The sequence below is a fragment of the Solea senegalensis genome, linkage group LG7 (genome assembly GCF_019176455.1).
Source record: "Solea senegalensis isolate Sse05_10M linkage group LG7, IFAPA_SoseM_1, whole genome shotgun sequence".
Lineage (NCBI taxonomy): Eukaryota > Metazoa > Chordata > Actinopteri > Pleuronectiformes > Soleidae > Solea > Solea senegalensis.
This window is the reverse complement of record NC_058027.1, coordinates 16,251,379-16,274,385: the sequence shown is the minus strand read 5'-3', so window position 1 is coordinate 16,274,385 and position 23,007 is coordinate 16,251,379. Positions and strand designations below refer to the sequence as shown.

At 40.6% G+C, this 23,007-nt stretch overlaps 1 protein-coding gene across 1 annotated transcript in view; it reads left to right on the top strand.

Moving 5' to 3' along the window:
• The first annotated feature begins 2,091 nt into the window (after nucleotides 1-2,091).
• Nucleotides 2,092-23,007, top strand: part of nkd1 (NKD inhibitor of WNT signaling pathway 1) — a 31,021-nt gene continuing 10,105 nt past the window's right edge. Inside the window, exons 1-4 of the mRNA XM_044030955.1 lie at nucleotides 2,092-2,267; nucleotides 2,386-2,418; nucleotides 2,617-2,759; nucleotides 19,887-19,944. Of these exons, the coding sequence (XP_043886890.1) occupies nucleotides 2,243-2,267; nucleotides 2,386-2,418; nucleotides 2,617-2,759; nucleotides 19,887-19,944 (259 nt within the window). The 5' untranslated portion in view covers nucleotides 2,092-2,242. The remainder of the gene's footprint in view (nucleotides 2,268-2,385; nucleotides 2,419-2,616; nucleotides 2,760-19,886; nucleotides 19,945-23,007) is intronic.

The window sequence follows — 23,007 nt, the reverse complement described above, 5'->3', positions numbered from 1 at the left end:
TCCACTGTACTGAGAAACAGCGTCTGATTGTAAGACAATAAGACAATAATTTGCTTTTCTTACTGTCATGTAAACACGTTAGTCCAACCAAAATCGAGCTAGCCTTAGTCGGACTAACATACCTGGATAATGTGATTCATATTCTGATTACTCTTACATGTATATGCTTAGTCAGACTGTAGTCGGACTTTGCGTTCTGCGGATGCACCAAAATTTCGTCCCTGGTCTTTGACCTGAAAGTAGAAGGCGATTAGATTTATACAGAACGGTCCCTCTCACCGTCCATCTCGCCGTTCGCTTTTTGTTATTCTGTGACGTGAAGTTCGACAGGAAACTGATTCAATACGCAGAAGCTTATAGAGAGATACAGGACCACCTAAGAAGGTGGAGTCAGACGTACACAGTCAATAAATCCAAGTCCAAGTTGTACAAGTTGTCCAGGTTGTCCAGGTTGTGCGATTGCCCGACTCAGTCAGACTACGGCCTTACCTCAATTAAACTGTGCATGTGAACATACTAACAGAGAGAGTTGTGTGGAACAGAAAGGTCACAGTCATTTGCTTATATTTAGAAGTTACAGACATACAGTTTTAACAACAAATCACGTTGGAAAACAACAAATGCAAATATTACAGACAAAAAACAAGCACAAGGCAGCAATAATTAGGCTCTCATTTATAAGATCATGAAAGCAGCCACAGCTCTCAGTAATGACCTTCTCAATTTTTCATTTATAATAGATTAAAGGGATGAGAATTTAGAGTTTGGACTGAAGGCTTTCCCAGTATTACACAGCAGTGCAATCCTGGTCCACTCTCTTGTCACCTCACGCATTGACAGCAACTCTGTCCTCTCTGCTCCGCCACACAAGCTTCTCCATAAACTACGACTGGTCCAGAATGCAGCTGCTAGAATCATCACCAGAACCCCATCCATACAACACCCACCCCCGTACTCCAACAACTGCTCTGGCTCCCTGTCAAACACCACATAAACCATAAGATCCTCCTCCTCCTCTTGACCTTCAAAGCTCTCAATAACCTGGCACCCCCATATGTCTCTGACCTCCTCCCCATCTACACACCTTCCAGTACTCTCAGACCATCATCAGCCATGCTTCTCAAAACTCCTCCAGCCCGTTGATCCTCCATGGGGTCAAGAGCCTTCAACCTTGCCCGACACTCCTCCCACAGACCTTTCATAACATTGACTTTTCCCACCTCAAAACTCTTGTTATTGTTTTTTTTTTGATTATTTTGTCTCTTCTTAAAAAGATAGATCAATAAAAAAATAAAATGCATTATAATTATTATTACTAGGGGCATTGTAGGAAAGGCTTGATTTGCTCAACCAGGGCAACTTATTTACAACTTTAAAAAAACATTTTGTGATGTGTTGTTTTTTTGTTATGGTTTTTATTTATTTTTCGTTCAAGAGTTACTTTATTTGCAATTAAAATGCAAATGTTTCAAAAAAATATCTGGCTAGCAGACCTTCAGGAAACTTTGACAATAACGCATCAAAACTTTCATGCACATACTTGCATTCAACTTTTCTGTGTAAATTATGTCAAGCAGTAAAAACAAAGGTTGTTTTCACGCTCCATCCGTACTTTGAAAGAAAGCTTAACGAGTTTCGTCAAGTTAGCGTGAAACATTCGACCACCACCGTAATACATATAATTAGATTTTCAGAATAAAACCAATAAAGCGTGAACGTTAAAAAAACTCAACCAGTCTAATTGGTTAAAAAGAATTTGCCCTGCTTTTTTGTATTATTTATATTTTTTTCATGTAGGCAACAGTGGTATTAGAGCAGTGATTCTCAGATGCATACAATTAAATTGTGATACATGCATTAATATATCGCTTTGACGTGTCTGGTCTACCAAATGTAAATAACAGTGGCAGTCAGGAGTGTTATATACATCTTGTCACAATTTCTAATGCAAATTGGTTGAATGGTATGCTATCTTAAAAAATGGGAAACAGTCTCAATAACTGCTTGCTTTTATAGTGAAAGGATAGACAGGAAGTGGAGTGTTTCCGTGCGTGAGCCTTGTGGGTCTGGATCAAAGGTTGCTTTGGCTCCAGTCTCTCACTGAGCGCAGTCTCCTCTCACGTCACCGACGCTCCTCTGTCTGGATACAACTGCTTGTTTCTTTTTCTTTTTTTTTCATTTTTAATTTCTTCTTTGGATTATAGTCATCTGATGGTTTTTAACTACAACTCGATGCACAGAAATGGGTAAACTGCACTCCAAACATGGTAAGTCTCTTCAACGCTTGCGAGAAAATCAAGGCTGTATAGTTCCTGCGCTGCGATACTTTCGAGTAACAGTATTCATTGTCCCGTGTCTCACTTTCTCTTTTTCTTTTGTCTCAAGCCGCTATTTGTAAACCGAGGGAGAGCCCAGAAGGTAAGAGCACTTATGCCTTTTTCCTCCTCTGTTACAATATAATGCACTTTTCTTATATTCTTTGGTCTTCGAGTTTGTGAGCAGTTTTCGCGGCGGCGCACAGACTGCCCAACTCTTTGAAGGTCCGGCGTTGGTGGAAAACACAGGGGGCAGCGGGACAACACGTTTATTTGGCAATTATGTGTTTCTTTGTTTCAGGCGACAGTTTTGTAGTGAACGCCTGTTTGGCGCGGAAGGGCATCGACGACTGGCTCGTGAAACAGAAATACTACTGCGCGAGCTCTCGCCTGGAGCAGCAGCGGGACTGTCACCACAAGAGGAACTGCGGCTTGACGGCACGGGTGAGTACGGCACCGTCAACGGGGGTTCACAAGGAGCGTGTAAGGAATGCGTGTGAAAAGTGTTTTCTCGTCACACCAGTGATGCTTGCCGGCGCCTCGAGCACTCAGGCTCTATCAAAGAGTCATCTTTTTGTACAGTGGAGATGCAGAGAAGACAGTTACTGTGTGTCTATGTGACTTTTGACTTCTCAGTAGTTGGGCACATTAGTAAACTTGCACGAGGGCATTTGGAGAGTTGACTTCTCCATATATTGGCTGCACATTAAAGACTCTAAGTAACTTTTTTGTTAGTTGCAAAAGTTTGATGTAACCCTGCTAAAATGAAAGCACATTTCTGATGAAATCTTGAGTGTTTTTCAGTGATCTCAGTGCATTGCAAGGTCTGGCAGTCTTTAGTTTCATAGCTTAATGTCAGAAACAGTGATCAATCGTCATCAATCTCTAGTCATTTCCGCTTTCACCTCTCCAAAAATCAAAGCCAGAACCCCAATATTATGGATGCTGTCACTGTGGATCTTTGTTTCTTACAGACACACATGGACATTAAGCTTTTTCTCTATAATGAGCACCTATCGAGAGGAAAAAGCTTAAAGTGGATGTGACTAGAGGAAATTTGGTGATGATTGATAGCTCTTTTCGGACATTAAGCTACGTTAAGCTTTGTAGAACGTCCCTTGATATACACAACTGTGTTATTGCCCAGATATGTGCTTAACTCCATAGATTATCCAGAGGTGCTGTATGTGTGAACGCAACAAAACGTCCACAAAAGTCGCTCAGAAATTGTCTGTTCAGATTAGAAAACGGTTTCATAAAGTACAGCATGAAACATGAAAAAGGCTCCACTGTCCCTCTTATAGTTCAGTGAACAGACACTGTCCCAAGTGGTTCCAGGTGTATTATTTGGTCGCTCTCTTGAAGCCACAGCAGTGGCAGGACGCTGGTGGGGACATTTTTCCTCAGAGTTGGTGGTGTGTCATTGCTGAATAAAAGAACATGATAGATACCAGGCCAGTCATTCTCTTCATTGTTTTGGATACAGCAGTTTATACGGGCCATTAATTAATCTACAAAAACTGCATTCCATTTGCCAAGAGAAAAAGAAAGTATAGTTTTTTTTTATCACCTTTGTACTGTGCAATCAGTTTAAACATTGTTATAATACGTTGTTGATTTCAGCAGTGATGTGTTTTATCACTTCTTGAAAGAAACACTACATTCTCCTCTTGAATCCATTTTTGTGTCTGTCCCGGTCTGTTTTTTCATGGCGACAAACTGAAAAGATGGATTGTAACACTCCGGTTAAGCTCGCATCTGCTCTTGAAGGGAACAACTGTGCCAATATATGCACTTATCAGAGGGAATTTTGCAGGTAACAATAAATCAGGTCTGGGTTGAAAGCATTGCTGTGTGGCAGGCTGGTGACAAGTGTGGATTGTAAAGGCAGGGGAGAGATGTCGGAGGTCATGCTTGTTTTTTTATTTTGGCTTGGGTGTAAACACTGTGCATTTGTTGTCAAGTGGTGAAATCCTTTGGCACCGCTTCAGAGGAGCCTTAAGCCTCTTTGGTTAGTGATGCCTTCCTCAAAGGCAAAATGTTTGAGGAATTAGTGCCCATCAAGGAAAAAAAGGAAAATCAGTCCCTCCACCCACAATCCAGTCACTGCGAACAGAAATGCATCTGTCTATTGAATGCAGCCCCACTAGGCTCCGTAAGCTCTTGCATTTTGAACACACCAGAGCACCTTCTTTCTTCATGGTTTTCCTTTTGAAATAGAGTACATAACAGTACACATCTCTTTCAGCTGCTTGTCATTTTGAAAAACTACACTCTGCAACTAATGTTTATTTTCATTTATTTTCTCAATTAACTCATTGTTTGGTTCATAAAATATGGAAAAATGTTGATAATGATGTTCTCATATGTCCACAAACCAAAAATTATTCAGTTTTAATGATTTCTTTGTTATATGGAGCAAAGAAACCAAACAGTATCCAGCTGAAAATTCAGAGAGCTCACATTAATTATATAAAAACCCACTCAAACCAATTAATCGATCATCACATTAGTTTGCGACTAATTTAGTTATTGATTAATAATAAATGAATTTATTTAGCAGTGCGGCCCTACTTGTTTTAACATTGTCACTTATTTGCTTAAATAGAGACAGGTTTAATTAAGTTGAAAAACATGCTGTTGAAGTTGAAGCAAACACCAAACATGAAGTCTTAGGCAACTGAAATATCTTGATTCCTGACTGGGTCTGGTATGAAGTCCACCATTGGTTTACCTTTTGCTACAAGGTGCTCAAGGTTTCTTGATAGTCTTTCTTTACCTGAAGAGCAGCCATGGTGTCGTGTGGTGGGTGACGTGAGAGGCAGTGATGTTTTTTTTATGAATCTTCTGGTCTGAGGTTGCCATCTTTGAATAGTGGCAGCCTTACTAAAGCTTAACATGTTGCGCCCAGATGATTTGAAAGTCGTTAATGCTGTTGTGCCCAAAGCTGCAGTAAATTTTATACAGTAACAGGATCCCACTTGCAGCAGATGTCGTCTGCAGGATGTTTTTGGGACTGGCTCAATGAGGAATACGACAAAATATGTCACTTGCATGTCGTGGTTTCATTTGCTTTGGGCACTTAACATATTTGAAACCACATCATTATGCTGCAGTTACCATACCTTATTACCACAAAAACAAACATCTATTTTTCTATGTAGAACTATTCATGTGATTGTGGTGTGTGTGAAATTTTGGTCTGGGATGGAGCAGAAATGTTCTAAAATAGTTGGAGCGTTTTGAATTATTAGAGTTGAGTTGGTTGCAAATGGTTATAGCTGCAATGGAAAATGAATAAAAAAACAAATAGTGTTTCCACCGTTCACATTTATTTGGGCAGTTTTTGCTTTTGTTCAATATTTATTTTAAAAGTTCACACCATAGATTTGCCTCTTGCTATATTTGCCATTAAGTGTCAGAGAACATTATTTGGTTTGTATCAGCAATGCTTAAAGGATTTAAAATGCCTTGCGCTCACATGGACATGTGTAATCGAGAGTCTGATTACAGATTGGGACAATTCCATGTTGAGCGTATTCCCACATGGTGTGAGCATTCTGGATACATTAGCCAAGTGCTTGAGTTGTAAAATAAGGATTGATGGTGTCACCTCTTGCTCTGGATTGTAAAACTTTAAGTATTAAAATGTATTTTCTGTCTGGACATATTGGATATCTGGTCATTCAGGATGAGACTAAACTACCTTTTGCTGTTTTTGTTAAAATTTGAGCAGCTAAATCATCAAAAAGTTTAATTTTTTAAACTTCTCAATTATGTAATTATGATTAAAAATCACCAATTAATTACAGCTGCAACTAAAGATTATTTTTGGTAGTTGAATAATTGATTGATTATTTTTTTGTTTAGTCGATTGGTCACAATTATGTCTGTTCATTATTTTTCGTACAATGCACCAAAGTCCGGTGATTTTGCCAGCGCGTAACTGCTGACCAGACATCTCTGCTACAATGGAATCTTTTTTTCCAATATTAAATTAAATATGTGGCGAGTGGGAGACATGCTTTCACTCTTTTAACTCAAAAAGAGCATCGTGGAGGAGCACAGAGGAGTCTTCTAAACCGCTCCAGGGCTGAAGTGGTGTAAAACCTCAGGGTAACGCACATGCCTTTTGGTGCTGATATAGAGTAATGTGTGACTTAGCTTAAGTCTTAGCATTATGTCCGAGCACCGCCGTTGTTCTCATTGTTAACCTGCAGGGAATTTTTATTTACTTTATTTATGAGTGAATGTTGCTAACAATATTAGCATTTTCACTTAATTCAAACACCATGTAAACTAGCTGACTATGGTACTACAAGGATTTATTTGATTTTGTAATCAAATAAATGCAGTGCGGTGGTTATTGTGCCATAAACCCCTATTTTCCTGTTTCATTCTTCTTTGTTAGTTCAGAAAGCAGTTGTCGTGCACAATGGGAGAAACGGGCCTACTGCCCCCAGCACTTCCTGTATAATATGGCAGTTATTGAACATAGTTTGCCAGATGCGGTGTTTAAATTAAATGGGTTGACGACGGGTTGACAGTAAATCCGCTTCACTTCATTTTAATAATCGTTGCTGATACGTTGCAGCCCTACTTGTAAGAATTATTTTTCAAATTGTTAGCCGTATCTCAAACTTAAACTTACAAGTCTTGCCGCTTGTTGTGGAGAAGCTCGACCCCACAGTGTTTTTCAGATAAAGACGGAATCCTCTTAGGTTGGAGAACGCAAGTTAATTCACTTAGCGTTGAAAGCTGTCAAGTTTCTTGTATAGGATACCTGGTGAGACAGTTATTTATATCTGCTCTTTTTAAAGCCCCCCTTCCAGCTGAACCGGGCTTCAGGAGAATGTGGGTCGGGTGTCAACAGTAGGGAGCCCACGCCTGGAATTCTTTTGATCCAACCTTTTCCAAACCATATTCCCTGTGGAAACAATGCCAATTTTAACAAAAGTCAAAATGTTTTGTAGAGCTGCTTTTTGTCTTCATTAATGGATATGTGTTAAAATTGTGGCTGAGCACACACATGCGCAGCCTTAAATGCCTAACGTCGTTTCCACGCAGACTCTGGTTTCATTCATGGTTTCAGTCGTCAGATGCAGTGTTAGTCCAGCATGAACGACAGTGACTGAGTGAGTGAGTGAGTGGTGTGGGCAGGTGGAACTGTGGCGCTTAGCACATGAGCTCCAGGTCATGTGAGCATGGCCACACTTTCTCCCCTGTGTACTGTATCGTGTCTACACCTACCCATTAATTTGATATGTTATATGCACCCTGCAGAATTATGTTGCTGTCACAGATACCGATAGGGCCACAGCTTTTCACAACTTAAGACTTTGTGGTTCAAATTACTGCTAGCAAGTTTTCTCTTGGCACGGGATGGAAAAAGAGGACAAACTATGTTTGCTGCATGTCAAGAGTCTTTTCAGAAATAATCAGATTTGATGGTTTTTCCTCCCAAAATTCTTTCTGTTTTTACAGCCCCCTCCCCCTCTAGTGATTCCCCTCTCTCCCCTCCTCTTTCTGTTTGTTGCATTTACTCTGCAGCTGTGTGTCTGTTGATTGTGCATTTAGAGTGGGCAATGCTTAGAGTTGTTATTTGTGACACTGACGGCTCCTCCTCTACTGTAAAGTGCGGTTTTCAGTAAAGCAAAAGCATCCTCTCCACCTGTACCAAACCACTGCTCTCACAATTCTAAAGCTCTTATTTTTTTTTCTTTTCACAACTTCCGTCAACTTATATGGAATGTAGACAAAAAGCATAGGTACATCTGACGACAGAATTCAACTCAAAAGTGAATCACGGTGAAACTTTTGCCCTAACTCCATTGTCTCGCAGTTGGCTGCCAGCTCTTTGATTTTTCTTTTTTTAAATAGAAAGGTTTTTTTTTCTGGAAGTAGGCCTAAAGCTTTTAAACACATTCCCTCAGCCTCCAACTCCGATAAAAGACATAGAAGGTTTTGCACCACCTTAGCTTTTTTTTTTTTTGCTTCTGCTGTTGTGATTTTTCTCTCCTTGTTGCTTTCAAAAAGCAAGGGCCTTTGCCGAGAATCTGAAAGCATCTTTCAAATGCACACTCCTCTGCCTCTTTCTCTCTGTCTTTCTGCCCATGCGTTTTCTTTCCCACCGGCTGGCCTCTTGTGCGTGCTGTGTGACGTATGCCCCTCTCCCACCGGGCTCTACCCCCTCTGTGCTCCCATGGGACCGAGGGCCTGTTGTTGCTCTTTGAAGAGGCTGGGAGAAAAGTTTGGAGCCACACTCTAGAGAGAAGAAAAGCCTTTGCCTTTTGGGAGGAGGGGTAGCACCTGGCATAGAGGGGCTCTGTGATTTTTTTTTTCCCCCCCATGAGAAGATGTGGTGGAAGTCTGCTGATGTCAGTGTAGCTGGGGGACTGGGAGGTTTGAGGACATGCAGGTGGCTTTAATGTCACATTCGGCATCGTATGACACACAGATTACTAAAAGCAGGAGGTTCACGAGTGTGACGAAGCAGACGGGATAACTCTGTCATTGTGAATGGTGACTTATGCAAAGGTTTTCTTTGAAAGAATTGATTGACACAGGGATTTGGGGCTAATACCAAATCTAGGAATTAAAATCTCTCCTATTCATAAACAAGATATAAGTTTTATTGTTTCTGTTCCATGGCTCTGGTACTACTAATGGAGATTAACTAATGCTAAATGTGGCTCAGAGCATCTTCTCTCTTATGTTGAGATTTATCATTTTGTATATTTGCATCATTTCGCAATTAGCCCAAGCAAAAAAAAATTGAATTACACATTTGATACACATTCATGATGTTACACAGTATCTGCGATAAGTGAACATTGCCTGATTTCATTGATAAATATATTGGTTGGGTTTAAAGATTAGAGTAAAGGAAATGCCTAGCAGCATGTAGACACTTGATCAGGTTTATACATCTTCATCTTAAATGTGCTAAAACTTAAGTATTTCCCTGTGGCCACGTTCAGATCTTATCAATAAATATAGCTTCTAAAAGCATAATTTTTGTATTACGTTTTTGTATGTAAGTATGAAAAAAACAAACAATTTTTGTGGAGTAACTTTAACTACAAATAATACTGTGTATTTGGCATTTTGTAGTAGGAATGAAGTGGTGCTCATAAATGTGCAAATCTGTTTATGCAAGTGTGCAGTATGTCTGCAGTCAGCTGTTCCAATGCACTCCTGAGATGAAAGGCTTGTGCGGCAGTGTACGCTGGATCTCAGGGGATTAGCAGCTGAGATTGTGCTTTGTTTCCCCCAAATATAGGCTCACTTTGGAGTAACGGATAGCTGTTGATCAAAGTGTCTCTCACCACCTTCTTCAATGTCACATGTAGGCTCTGCAGCCTGGAACTGACTACAGAGGTTAATATGTAGATACTGTCAGTTTGTCGTCACTTTGAAACTGGACACAGTTGCCACTAATGATTATCTCTCATAACTTGCAAGTGACTACTGAAATTTGCAAATTAAGATAGAGAAGGGGAAAATGAATTATCTACTATGGTTATTAGGCTATTCATTTAAAACCATTAAAAGCTGTGCCGTTGTGGCACAGCCGCTAGAAAACAATTGTAGAGGAAACACTGAGCTCCGTCTCACAAGGAATCTGCATCCATACTAACACAGCTGTCATTATCGACTGATAAATCATAGTGTAATCTTCATTGCCGTACAAACAGTGCCTTAAACATGATGGAACTCAAGGTGAGAAACTCTAGGTGACTGGGACTCCTCCGGCTGCGCTGAGATCCTCTGAGATTTCTTGTGGGAGCTCAGTGCCCATTTTAATTATCCACTTAAAAGGCTCTGCTGAAATTGGTGTTTTAAGTGTTTAAACCTTGTATAATTCTCTCTTGTTTGTTTATCATGTTCCCTCATGGGTTGGCTCATCCCTGTTTGGTATAAGTGCTGAATAATTTGACTGAACACTTAAAGTGGCTCTCAAATATGATGAGACATCTGCATAAAACTGTGATTAAACTCTCGTGAGAATGTGCACATGTGCATGCTCATGCTCGTCGTCCGTGACACACATTACCCATTTGTTGACTTTAATATGTGAATCCATTTATCACTGCTGACAGACGCAAGGCCCCAGTGTGATTCCTTCCACTTGTTTTTCTTACAAACTATAAGTAGGGACACACCAGTGATGGCCTCCACAGCTTCTATTATCACGGCTGTTGTATTTATCCTCCTTGTGTTTGAGGCCTCTGGTGCTCAGGGCTCGAAGGCCACCTGAGGCAGGGGGAGTAGGGGAAGTGGATTGAGGTAAACAGAGTTGGTAGAGCATTGTGTCTCCTGCAGACAGAGGTTCCAGGGCTCTTCAGCTCTTCCTGTGGCGCCAGTGCTGGAGGAGGTATGGATTGTGTGTTAGAGGATGTTTTTGGTGTAAGGAACGCTAAGCAGAGGAGTGGTACTACTGAAGGGAAAGCTGCCCTCCCCTGGTGTGTTTATTCTCCACAGGTGTGTTTCCGAAGGGCCCATTTGGCCTGTCTGTTAAACCCAGACCGTCCTGCCATGCTTGCTTCAATTTAGAAGGAAACAGTGATTACTGTCTTCTCCAGACCTCTGAAAATGATACAGTTTACTGTCATATTTGCTTCCGAACTGGTTATTATCAGTCATAACTTGCTATTAGCTATGAATGAAAAGCTCTGTTCAGACAAACTGTTAGATTCACCCTATTATTGGTCTCGTAAAAATGAATCCTTTCCCGGGTTTTTCAGCATTGTTGTTTCTCTTAAATCTAAATCTTATACTTTATTAATCCCCTTGGGGAAATTATTCCTCTGCATTTGACCCATCCTAGAATTAAGAGCAGTGGGCTGCCACACTGAGTCGCGCCCGGGGAGCAATGGGGGTTGTGTACCTTGCTCAGGGGTACCCCAGCCCTTTTTTGACCTGGTGGGGGCTTGAACCGGCAACAAACCAAGTTCCTTTTCCACTTGGCCACTCTTTGTAGAGAAAATCTGCTCCCAGTTTACTCTGGCACACCTATGCCCAGCGTACCTGAGTGGACAAGTGACATAATCACAGGATGCTGAGCGTGATCCATCTCTTTGTTTCTAAATGACTTCTGTTCTCTACACTTTTAAGAAGTTGGTTACAAGCCATTTTCGCTCGCTGTATGCTGATGATGTGTCTGCGTGTTTTATTTGTCTACAGTGTACGCTAATCTGTGAATGTTGTTCCAGTTTGCAACTGAATAATGTGTGCCATTGCAAGTTCATTATTGTGAGCAGTGACACAAGCCACTAATTCCAGTCAGCTATGAATAGAAATGTGCCTCTGGCACCAGTGTGCTTGTATATAGTAGTTGAAGTGTCTATTTCTGCTGCTATGTTTACTTGCTAAGTTGAAACACTCTCTACAATTATAGAGATTTTAGTTCCACAGTTAAAAGGTCAGATGTGAGGGATGTTTAGAGGTAGTGGCTTGTGGCTGGCAAGATGTCTACACCAAACATGCTGTGCTTCTGTGTGCAGGAGCGTGTATGTATGTATGTGTGCACATCCACAGAGGATGAATGGCCACCTTGGTGTTGAGGTCAGTCTCATCTGGCCAACGTGCATGCGTCAGAGGTTTCCTTAACTGCCACCTGTCACATAGATCTGTGCTGTTAATCGCACAGACAAGATTTAGCTGGCTTGTCATTTAGAAGAGTTGCAGAAATGTGAATATAATGAATAAATACTTTACATTCTCAATCGTTTGTTTCTCGTTCAGTGTCAGCGTTCAGCATTTCCGTTTGAGTCTGAATCAACAGATACAATTTGGGTAAACCATCATCTGTTTGTGCCTCAGAGCTTTTAAACTAATGTGTCTCGGCTGTATCAAATAATTAAAAAGCACATTAAAGAGAAGGCACTGATCCTAAACTGATGTAAACCTACTGCCTAAGAAAATTGAATTTAAAAGTGAGCAGTTTTTACAGAAACCTCTGTAATGTACTTCATTGAATAAATTATTTTTTCAGCAACTGGAATTTTTTTTCAATTATATAAAAATAATAAATAAGTAACTGAGCATTAATATGTATACCATTTTAAAACAAGATCCTTAAGCCCTAGCTAGTGACATGACAACTTCCAGGCTTGTTTCCTCTCATTTAGTTGTGGTAAAAGGTTGAAGTGCCTGTCACTTTTATGCTGCCCTCGAGGTAGACTCTACGACTAAAACCTTGTTCCTCTCACACTTTGCAGCACTTGAGATTGGCGTCTGAAGCCACCCAGACAAGTGAAGCGCCGTCTCTCCTCAAAGAGAGCTTTGACTAATTGCTAAGTCCCTCTAGACACAGTGTAGCGCACTCACTGTTAAAACACATCCCTCAGATCCTTGAGCAGGGAAGGAGACTTGCTGTCAACCATGTCTTTTTAGATGTATTATCCATCCTGTTTTTGCAGTAGTGACTGATTCCAATGCACAGTCTGTAAGCCCATTCACCTCAGCTGGACTTCTGTGCTGTTTTTGCCAAGGAAGTTAAATTTTGAGTGAATTAACTTCCTTTGCGAATGGTGAGGTATTCTGTTGTTGTACAAACCCCACAAGCTTTTGCAGATAATTTGTGTCATTCTGTATATGACTCTCTTTCTCCCATTCTCTGGAAATGAGCTTTGCTCTGAATTCAGAGAGCCATAATGTTGTGATTTGTTACTCTTGGCAGGCGGCGACTACCTGTAAATCAAGGCCAAGCGACAGGCTGTCTCCATTCCCTTCCAGACCATAGCCTTCTCTTGGGAATGTAGGGTCCCAAATTGGAGTGCATTGGCTGGTGGAGAATGTGCTTTGAGGATTCACCTCTGGCTCAGATTCCCCGTTAACCCTCTAAGTCACAAGGAAGCTTTACGATAAAAGCATGAGTGGCTGTGCTAATGCTGTTACTATAATGCCTGTAAGTGACTGGCTGTTTATGAGGAGTGTCAGATAAAAGTTCAGAAAGTTGAGCTGTTGAGTTTCACCTGGGATGTTGGTCATTAGTGTGAGGGTAGGATCTCTGATGCATCAGCCCACCTGGATTTGCATGGGCCACATTGAGACAAACAACCATTCACTCACACCTATGGGCAGTTTAGAGTGCCCAATTAACCTCTGCATGTTTTTGGACACATGGGAGGAAAGTGTATTTTCTCCATGTGTGCGTGGGTTTCCTCCGGGTTCTACAAACTCCACACATAAAGTGTGACCGGGATGCAAACTCACTGTCTCTCACTGTGTCTTCAATTTCCTGCATTCGTCCTTTTAGATTATAAGCATTGTGCAGTGTGGTGTAATTGCATCTTGGGGACATTACAGCAGAAACATGGGTATTCAACTCATTAACCTGCAGTAACAGTAGTCCCATTTGTTCTCAGGATTACAGTAGTGTCTGCAAACTACACTCTTATCCATTTGGTGAATCAGAGAGGAAGTTGTCTTTATGTTTTAAAACACCTGCAAGAGAACGTTAAAAACATTCTTGAATGAGACACTTTCAGAAAATGAAAGCGCTCCGAGCAATTGTTTTCTCTCAATTGCTGCAGGGGTTAACATGCAGCTCGACTTTTGATCTCGACACCTTGTATCCTCTCACTCTCCTCCTTACTGGTGAGATAAGGCTTTGATAAACAGTGTGATAAAAGTTAATTGCTGTGGTTACATATTTTTCAAATGCTAATAAAGGCTGTTGCTTTGACTAACGGGGAGGGTTCAGTGCCAGAGGGGCTGGCAGAGTTGTAAAAGCCTATCTTTGCAGGTGTAAAAGTTTTGTAAATGGGTCAATAAAATGTTGGCCAACTTTACACTTAAAACACAGAAAAGGGGGGAGGGGGAGGGAGATTACTTTCAGATCAGCATGTTTCCGAAGCACAGACATGAAGGCTGGAAATCTTTGCTAATATTCCACTGAGCCTTTCAGCAACCAGCCTTTGATGTGAGTGAGGTAATGTGACCAGCAGTGTTTGCAATGTTAATCTGACACGGAGAAATGATTGGTGTCTGCACTGCCACTCCGCAAATGGGCGGCGTCCAATCACAGCTCATGTGGGTCCTGTAAAATCAAAAACGAAACAAACCGTTTTTCTCACAAAAACACCAATGTCTTATTTTATGTCTTTCCATTGTCATATGCAGTAAAGTCAGAGAGTTCTTTACTCTGCGATACTGTGTCATTTTACACAATATGAGGTGCATGAAGGAAAAATGCTCTGCAGGCAGGTTTTCTATCAGCCTCATTAAAGCGTTTCTCGGCTGTTGGTGCATTTGTTTATGTGGAGAATCTCTGCATGACCTGTGTCATGAACTGAAGTTAACACAGTAAGCCCTCTGGCATGTACAGCTTTCTCTACCCCTCCAGTCATGGTGTTGCTGATGATGCACTTTAATCACAGAGCAGCTTCTTCCAACCTGCCTGGTGATGGATCCCAGCTCTGTGGCTATAATTTCCTTCCGGGGGTGCAGGAAGAGAAGTGGGTGTGTCATGAATGAGGGGTGTCAGACATGGGGCCGCATAGTCGGCACAGAGGGTATTTGTCTTTGACTCTTTCTCTGAGATGTCATCTTCCATACTACTTTAATAGTAGTCTTTTTTTAAGGTAGAAAAAGGTTGAGGAGCAGCAGAGAAGCTTGGGTGTCATCATTAGTGGTTTCAAAATTGGATGTCATGTAGGGCTGCAACAATGAATCAATTAGTAAATGACCAATGAATTAGATGCAGACAACTTATTATCAACCAGTTGTTGAAAAACTAAACATTCACAAGTAAATATGCTTAGACACCAGTATATCTATAAATTATTATGCAATTATTTAAAAGTCCATTCATATACAAAGAAAGGAAAAAGATCAAGTTCCATATTCAAACCTGGATATTGTGTAGCTTATGGTGTATATATTCAAAATGATTCTCTTTATAGGAGTTTTTTTTAGTCTTTCTCCTCTTTTTGAGGCCTCTACAGACTATATGCCAAATTGTTGTATGTATGTATTGTAGTTACCATGATTAACATCTTTGTAACAGCGTGCCATGGGATATTGGGGGGTTGCCAGTTTTTATTGATTAGTTTGTTTTGAGGGTTGGTGCTATTAGAATAGAATAGAATGCCTTTATTGTCATTGCATTAAAAATACAATGAAATTGGAGCGCTGCTCTTCTGAAGCTGATGGTTGGTAAAGCTAAATCTTATTACTATATGAACTATCACTGTGTCCCAATTCCTTTTGATTATTATTTGTCTAATTGTATTTGCTAAGAGCTGTATTGTGTCACAAAGTACATCTGATCCGAACGTTGTTTCTGTTTTTTAATAATTGGTCTCTAGTGAAACGTAAAGCTTTTTGTATAGTTTTTGTGTCTATTCTCTTTTTTTCAAGCCTCAGTTCTCACAGTGCCACATTTTGAAGTGAATGCAGTGCTGGTTTATTTGCTCCAACAGTAAGGTTAATATTTTTGGTGAACTATAAGCTTTTTTCTTCCTTTAGCTCTTACAATTGTAATGAGTCGTGCACTTAATGTACTGTAAAGTGCTTCAGATTAAAAGCATCCAACAGGTAGTGCATGCTATGTTAATGGTGCATGTCAGAGGTTCAACATCAAAGGATGTATAATGTGTGACCTCTGGAAAGGCCCTGAATGTCTTATCCAAGGCATTAAACTCACAGCAGATATGACTTCCTTGTGGCACTGAAGACATCTCATGAGATCAGATTTCTTCATTTGTTTGCTTTGTTGTGAAGCTCTGATGTTTTAAACAAGCAAACATCTGTTTTACTGGAGCAAAGTCAAATAAATATGATGCATTATGTGATAATGACGGAGAGCCTGATAATTGCTGACATCCTACTGTTATGATGTATGAAATGTAGAAATGCTCATTTGTAATGGCTGACAGTCTGTAGGTGTTGGCCACATCATCCCTCCCACGTAAATTGGAGCGTCTCGCTTTAGCGTCGCTATGCTATATGATTATCTGAGATCTTTATTTCATGTGTGAAAACTGATCTCCTTTGAAGCTTCACTCAGAAGCAGCGCAGCGCTTCACTACCTCACATCAACACCCTCTATCTTGGCTCCATCTCTGGGCGTCATGTTTTACTGCTTTGAATGAGGCTGTTAAATGTTGCTGGAAGGTGAAAGAACTGCAGAAGACTGGAGCCAGGTTTAAACTGACGTCTGGCGATGACTGGTGGTCCACTTCAGCGGCACCACCACACTTAACCACATATTGCAGAATAAAGGCTTTGCTCCAGATTCCAGGAGTAGTGTTGTTCGGTCCTTTGAAACTGCCTCCGGTGTATCTCAGTTTACCCTTTGGAATGATAGAGGGGGATGGGTATTTCCTCCCTTGAGGTCCTTGCGAGTAATTCTATGCCTTTAAGCTAATTTGCAGCTTAAAAACAAGGAATATTTTTTGTTTTCTTTTTATTTCTCACTTTTCAACATTGAACCTGTGTGTACACAAGAGCTTTAGAAATTCCCCATGCTGAGCAGCTGTTTTTGCCATCAGTCATTCATAAACTTCGAGTAATGGTTGTTTTCCATCGTAGAAAAATTATTTTATTTTATGAAATTTATAAAGTACAAATGCACTTTGACATTGTATTTGTATCTTAACATCTTAACAGGCAGAATGCTTTAAACTGTCCCTTTTTGAATGTTATCATAAAGCCAATATCAATGTACATAATATGTACATAGAGTAAGAACAACCACTTAGGTTTCTATTTCACCCTCTCTACTACGGGGTAGCTTTTATGTCAGTGTTGGTAACCCCTGTCTCCTTTTCAATTCCAGTTAAAGCAAAAATGATCTTGGTGAAGCCACATCGCCATCCCAGCCTCCTTTTTTTGTCTCTTCTGGTCTCACCTTGCTCATGGCTAAAGGCCCTTTTTGAGTTTTCCTTGCGACTTCATGTCAGCACCACAGCTTTAATCGTTGCAGTCCTGAAGGTGTTTTCTCATGGCGGGTAGAGAGTAAAGCAGGAGGCACCCAGTTGCAGTCTTAATGAGATTTTTCCTGGGTTTTGATGGAGTGCCAGTGGTGCTGCCATTGCTCCAGAGGCCTGCCCCCACTGAGTCCTGGCGCTCGATCAGGGGAAGCTGTCGTCGGCCACATAAATTGTAAGCCTCTGTGGTGGGTCGTAGAGGCAGACAACACAGAGACCAAGAGGCCTTGTGGTACTTTCCCACAATCACATACAAGTACATATTACTTGAACTTTAATGTACTTTTGTGCTTTTAAACCGGCACACAGAATAAAAATGCCCCTGATGGGTCCATGTCTGCAATGCTAGAGTAAGGATTGTGCTGGTGTTTTACTCACAGTATGAACTTTTTTATGCAAAATTCAATGAGGGAAGAAGAAGATTTTAGAATCTGCATCCAGAGTAGGCATTTCAGCCACATCCTGCAAACTGATAAAAAATGTATAATGTAGGTCCTTAACTTCGGAGAGTTACATAATGAGTTATCTAACCTTTCATAACTGATGACTTTGTGGACGTTAAGTCAAATTCACATTCTCAAGTTTGAAATGATGAATGGATGTTGTGTGAAGTTCTATTGTCATCATTTTGGTAGCAGTTTAACAACATATTGCACACAAACAGAGCCAGTTTAGCTGCAGTCCTCCGCCCTCTCTCTTTCTCTTCGTCTTTATCAGCAGCACCTGCAGCCTCACAGCGGGAGTCTGCTCCTCTGTCTGTTGTTCTTCTCTACTTCATTTCCTCATCTTTAGGAATTTTAGATGAAGTGTCTGTGCTTTTCTGTGTGTTTTTACATCCAGGTAAGACACATTTGCAGGACAAAGACATCTCTGCTAGCTAGCAAAACAAAGGCAGTAGTGTCAGAGCAGGTGCAGTCACTCACAATTGAATAGAAGACCACAGTTGAAGACCCGCCGTGTTTATGGCTATACTATGGCTTCTGTGCGTATAAAGCCATATTTTTAAGACACACCTAAAGGGTTTGTAAAGACTGCTGGAGAGAAACTATTTTCAGTTTTAACTCCATAACTCTTTACACGTGTCATTTTTTTCACACGGTCTCAGCCACTATTTTCTTTGACTGCTTTATGCTCCACATGAGGGTCGCAGGGGGCACTGTTGCCAATCTCAGTTGACATAGGGCGAAAGGCAGGGTACACCCTGGACAGGTCGCCACTCCATCACAGAGACAGACAACCACTCACTCTCACAGTCACACCTACGGTCAATTCAGAGTGTCCAATTGTCTTATCCCCAAATCTGCATGTTTTTGGACTGTGGGAGGAAACTGGAAAACCGTAGACTCCAGTTTCTATTTACCATACATAAGGTGTGAAGACAATAATATGCAGAATCTTTAAACATGGCATAAACAAACAAAGCCAGAAAACAGTGTGACAACGGAAACACAACAGTAAACTGTACCATGCAAAATATTTAATATTAATTAATATTTACATAAATATTTACTTAGATCGCTGTTTGAAGAGTGTTGATTATGATGTTATGTCTGTCTTTGTATTAATTTCTATTGAAGACAAAAACCACGCATAAGTGGGTGTCAGTGGGTTTTTGACCAGTGTTAAAGGGGCTTTAATAAGCTGTCATTGTGCTTGCATGTTAAATGGATTAGAAACTAATATTTTTCAATATGGATATCCTTCATATTAACTGATATTTAAGTTGTTCAGTTGACCCTTTGCAGTACTGAGTGGTTAAGAAATCCCTTTAGAGAACGATGATCAACATCAAAAACTCATTTTAAGTGAGCTCAAGCCCTTTCTTGTTGCTGACATGTATAAAAGCCACATTAACATACAGCTACCTCTGTTCCTTCCACTGTCAGTAGAACTCTGATATGTGTTCTGTATGTAAAACATGCGTTACATGCATGTGAAGTCTGATTTTAGTCAGACTGGGACAATCATTTGGTTTTCTTAAAGTCATGTAAACATGTTAGTCCAACTAAAATCTAGCTTATCTTAAGGTGGTGTTTAGTGTTTATGAGGTTAATTATTAATTAGTCTGAGAGCAGCATAACTCAAAAATTAAGGGTAAAATTTTTATGAAATTTTCAGACTATGTAAATTTTGGCCCAAAGAAGAAATTATTAGATTTTGGTAGTGATGTGGGAAACTGCGCAGCCTTGGCAGAGGTTTGCACTCTCTGAATGCTTTCTCTAGTTATTAAGGTTAATCATCATGGATGATAAGTGTGCTGTTAATGTTCTGACTAAAGACCATTCTTGCTGAGCAATCCTGTGTATATGTGTGCATGTACAAGTCTTTGAGACCATGACTGTAATGCAACATGGAAACCTTAGACTGTTCCACAGAACAGGGACAAAAACAAGCCTCTAAATGAATTGCTGCAATGATAGCCCTCTTCAGAAATAGCCCTACTCCCAGCCCTATTTCTAAGAATTCCCTGCAGGGGTGGCTGTAGTGATTTTGGGTATAGATTTGATTTTCTGTTTTGGAAAGCTGTTATGTATTTGCACTATAAAAAACCTATATGAAAGATATAGAATTCTCTTTAGGTCATAAAACAGTGATAAATATGTGTTCTCTCTCTTTTTTTTTCTCATTCCAGGACTCCATGGATGAAGCATGTGCAGAGGGAATTGGTGATGAACACTATGGCTTAGAAGGTAGGCACTTCGTCAACAAGTCGAGTGTCGGATGAGATCAAATAATATAAAATTCATCTACAAACCAAGTTTATAGATTAGATAAAGAAGCAACCCAGAGATCAGATTTGAAATCAAAGAAATGACATGTTAAGATGTATTAGTGAAAGCAGATACCTTTTCAATAAATAAAATCCAATCAACTTTGGACACTGTTTGTTATATACACATCAGCTGGAATACTCACCGAAGAACATGAATGCATAAGAATGGTAAATATTGTTGAAATTGATAAATAATTTTACATTGAAATCAGCAGTATAATCACCTGATTTCCTCTGCAGTATCCCAATAGTACAGCACATACAGGCCTGTAGTCACATGTATCTCAGTCAGTATTTTGCTGTACACAATAATTATTACTTGTAAGTATAAAGCTGGAAACTACAAACGAGGGGCAAACCCATTGTGGTTCAATGGACCTCAGTGTTTTCAGTCAACCAGTCATTTACCTTGTTTATTTCTTTTACAGACAAGGTTACATGATGTATGGTATTAATGTATGTCAGGGGAGGAGCAGGAAAGACATAAGGCTCCATCTTATACCCAGTGCAAAGTGTCCATCTGGTACAGTTGTCATTTATACGCCCAGCGCCTCTGATGTGTAGGTAACAAATGCACTTGTACTCATCAGTGAGTCCGTCAGTGGGTTGACCATTGACCAAAGAAAAACCTGGTCCACACATGGCTTGAGCTTCAGGTCCTCCTCTTCTTCATCAGTTAAATGCAGGTTGATGTCAGTGCAATTCCTTATCCTAATGTAGGTGTTGATAGGAGGCAGAGGGTCCACTGGACAAGGAACACTTACTTATCAGCGTGGGGGTGCTGACTGCTGGGGCTTCACACAGACACACAGGCACATCCTGCTATTGTCCTTCTGTCTCTTTCCTCCCCTCATGAGTAAACTGTTATACTGCTGATTCAGCTGAAAATCGAATGCAACCGAGCAAAGTGTCTCACACATTAGTGCTGACACTATGTGTTGTCTTAAATGTAAAACAACAATTATCTGTATGCATCATGTGAGACCGTCCGTCCCACCACCATCGACTCAAACCTGCCTATGGCATGTTTCTTTAAAAATCCTCAAACCTGTCTTTATAAAGGCTGATTTTCATCTCGTTTTCTCCATTTTGCATTTATTCTGCTCGCGCACACAAGCAGATCCAGCTCGCCTTTTAAATAGCAATGCACCGGGCACAGGTGGGCTTTTAAAGGGAATCACAAGCTCTGATTGGTTGAACTGATGTTACACCCAAAACATTCCATGAAAAATTCAGACCCTGAATGCAACCCCTTTGCACCTTGAGACTCACTTTAATTACGTGTAGTATAAACAACACATTTGGGGAAATTTGAATAAAAGCATGCAAAACACTGTTAGTGTACTTGTTCCTTTCCTCTCTGCTGGTCCACATCCATTCTCTAAGTTCCAACACTGTGCTGATGAGGTACCCCCTTCACCTCCCCTCTTGCCTCCTCACCTCCTCCATCTCTCATTCACGCCTCCCTTTCACTCCTTCATGTTCTTTCCCTGATGTGATGTGATCCTGGATTAAGAGCCGCAGGAGGAGAAAGTCTCACCCTCCCATTTAAAGATAGGATTGGACGTGAGGTGCAGGCTGAAATGAAGAGTCGAGTGAGGCCAGCTCAAGTGTGGCAGACATGTTAAGTTCTGCTTCAGCGGATAATGGACAAATTAGTGAGACAAGAGATAACATGACTGATAAATGGAGTTTTAAATGATGTTTAATCACTGGGCTGAACTGAGCCAGTCCTCCCTTGAAGACAGATGCTATAAATTATATGCAGTTCATTCTCCACGATAAAAAGAGGCAAATTTACTGAGACCATTTTATAGATTTAATGTTTTTGTTATTCCATGGTTGTTGATCTCTGATTGTTTGGTTTCATACTCACAGACTTTTTTGGTATTCATTGTTGTTACTAGTGTTTGTTTGAGTGTTTGTGTGTTGGAGAAATTGTCAAACATGTTGGTAACAAGGTGACAATAATCTATAAAGTTCTTTATTTTGGTTTTCAATAAAATGACCCTTGTGTTTTCGTGTAGACAAACAAAATGCGATTTGGGCAAACAATGATGTCATAGTCCTATCTCTGTCTTGGCATTCACTGTCGCTATCTTAGTCGTCATTCTCCTGTTGTGTTTGGAGATTGTTTGGTTTGGTCGCTATATGATAACTTTTATGTTATTTTATTTCTTTTCTTTCCCCTTGCTCGATTCATTCTGATTCTGTGATTGTATACATTGTAATGTATACACATCCGGATACAACTTTAAAAAAATGTTTGTACACATGCGCATGTTAAGCGTATTCGTCTCTGCTTTTGGTGTAACAGTGTTACACATACAGGTCTGGCATGTGTACTACAGCGTTTGTAGTCGTTTTTTGTGGATGTAGACATTTCCTGTAAAGATGTTGAGTTACACATTATTCACATGGTAAACACCACAGCTGTCCCCCAAGAATCTCAATCAATCAATATGGAGTGTTTTGATTTTATGAATACTTCAGTTTCAGTTTGCTTCTGAAGGAGAGGGAAATCTTTATTTTAGCTCACCGGATCCTCACCATCCCAAAATCACCCTGGTGCCTAGTGCTGTGCTGTCTGTGAGGGAGGACAGGCTTGGTTATATTTAATGCAGCTAAGCTGGACGTGACTACTCACAGTATGTTGCAGCTTTCCCAACCTGCCAGAACTTGTGTTTGTGTGTGTGTACGAGTGTGTGCATGCACAACTGTGTAGTAAGACCGCTGGAAAAGGTTTGGCGCGGAGGCTGCCAGCTTCAACTGCCCTTGTCCTGCCCCTCAGATGTTATGTGCAGCCAGTTCCCTTGTGGCAGCTCATCTCATAAAGAGGGAGCTTATGTCTGTGGTGGTGGGTTGGGGGGTCATGGAGCGAGGGTGATAGCAGATTGCTGTTTCTCCTCCCGGCATTTTATTAGCTCCGAGATAAGCATCTCACCACCATATTGAGCCTGCTACGGAACAGATTTGCCCC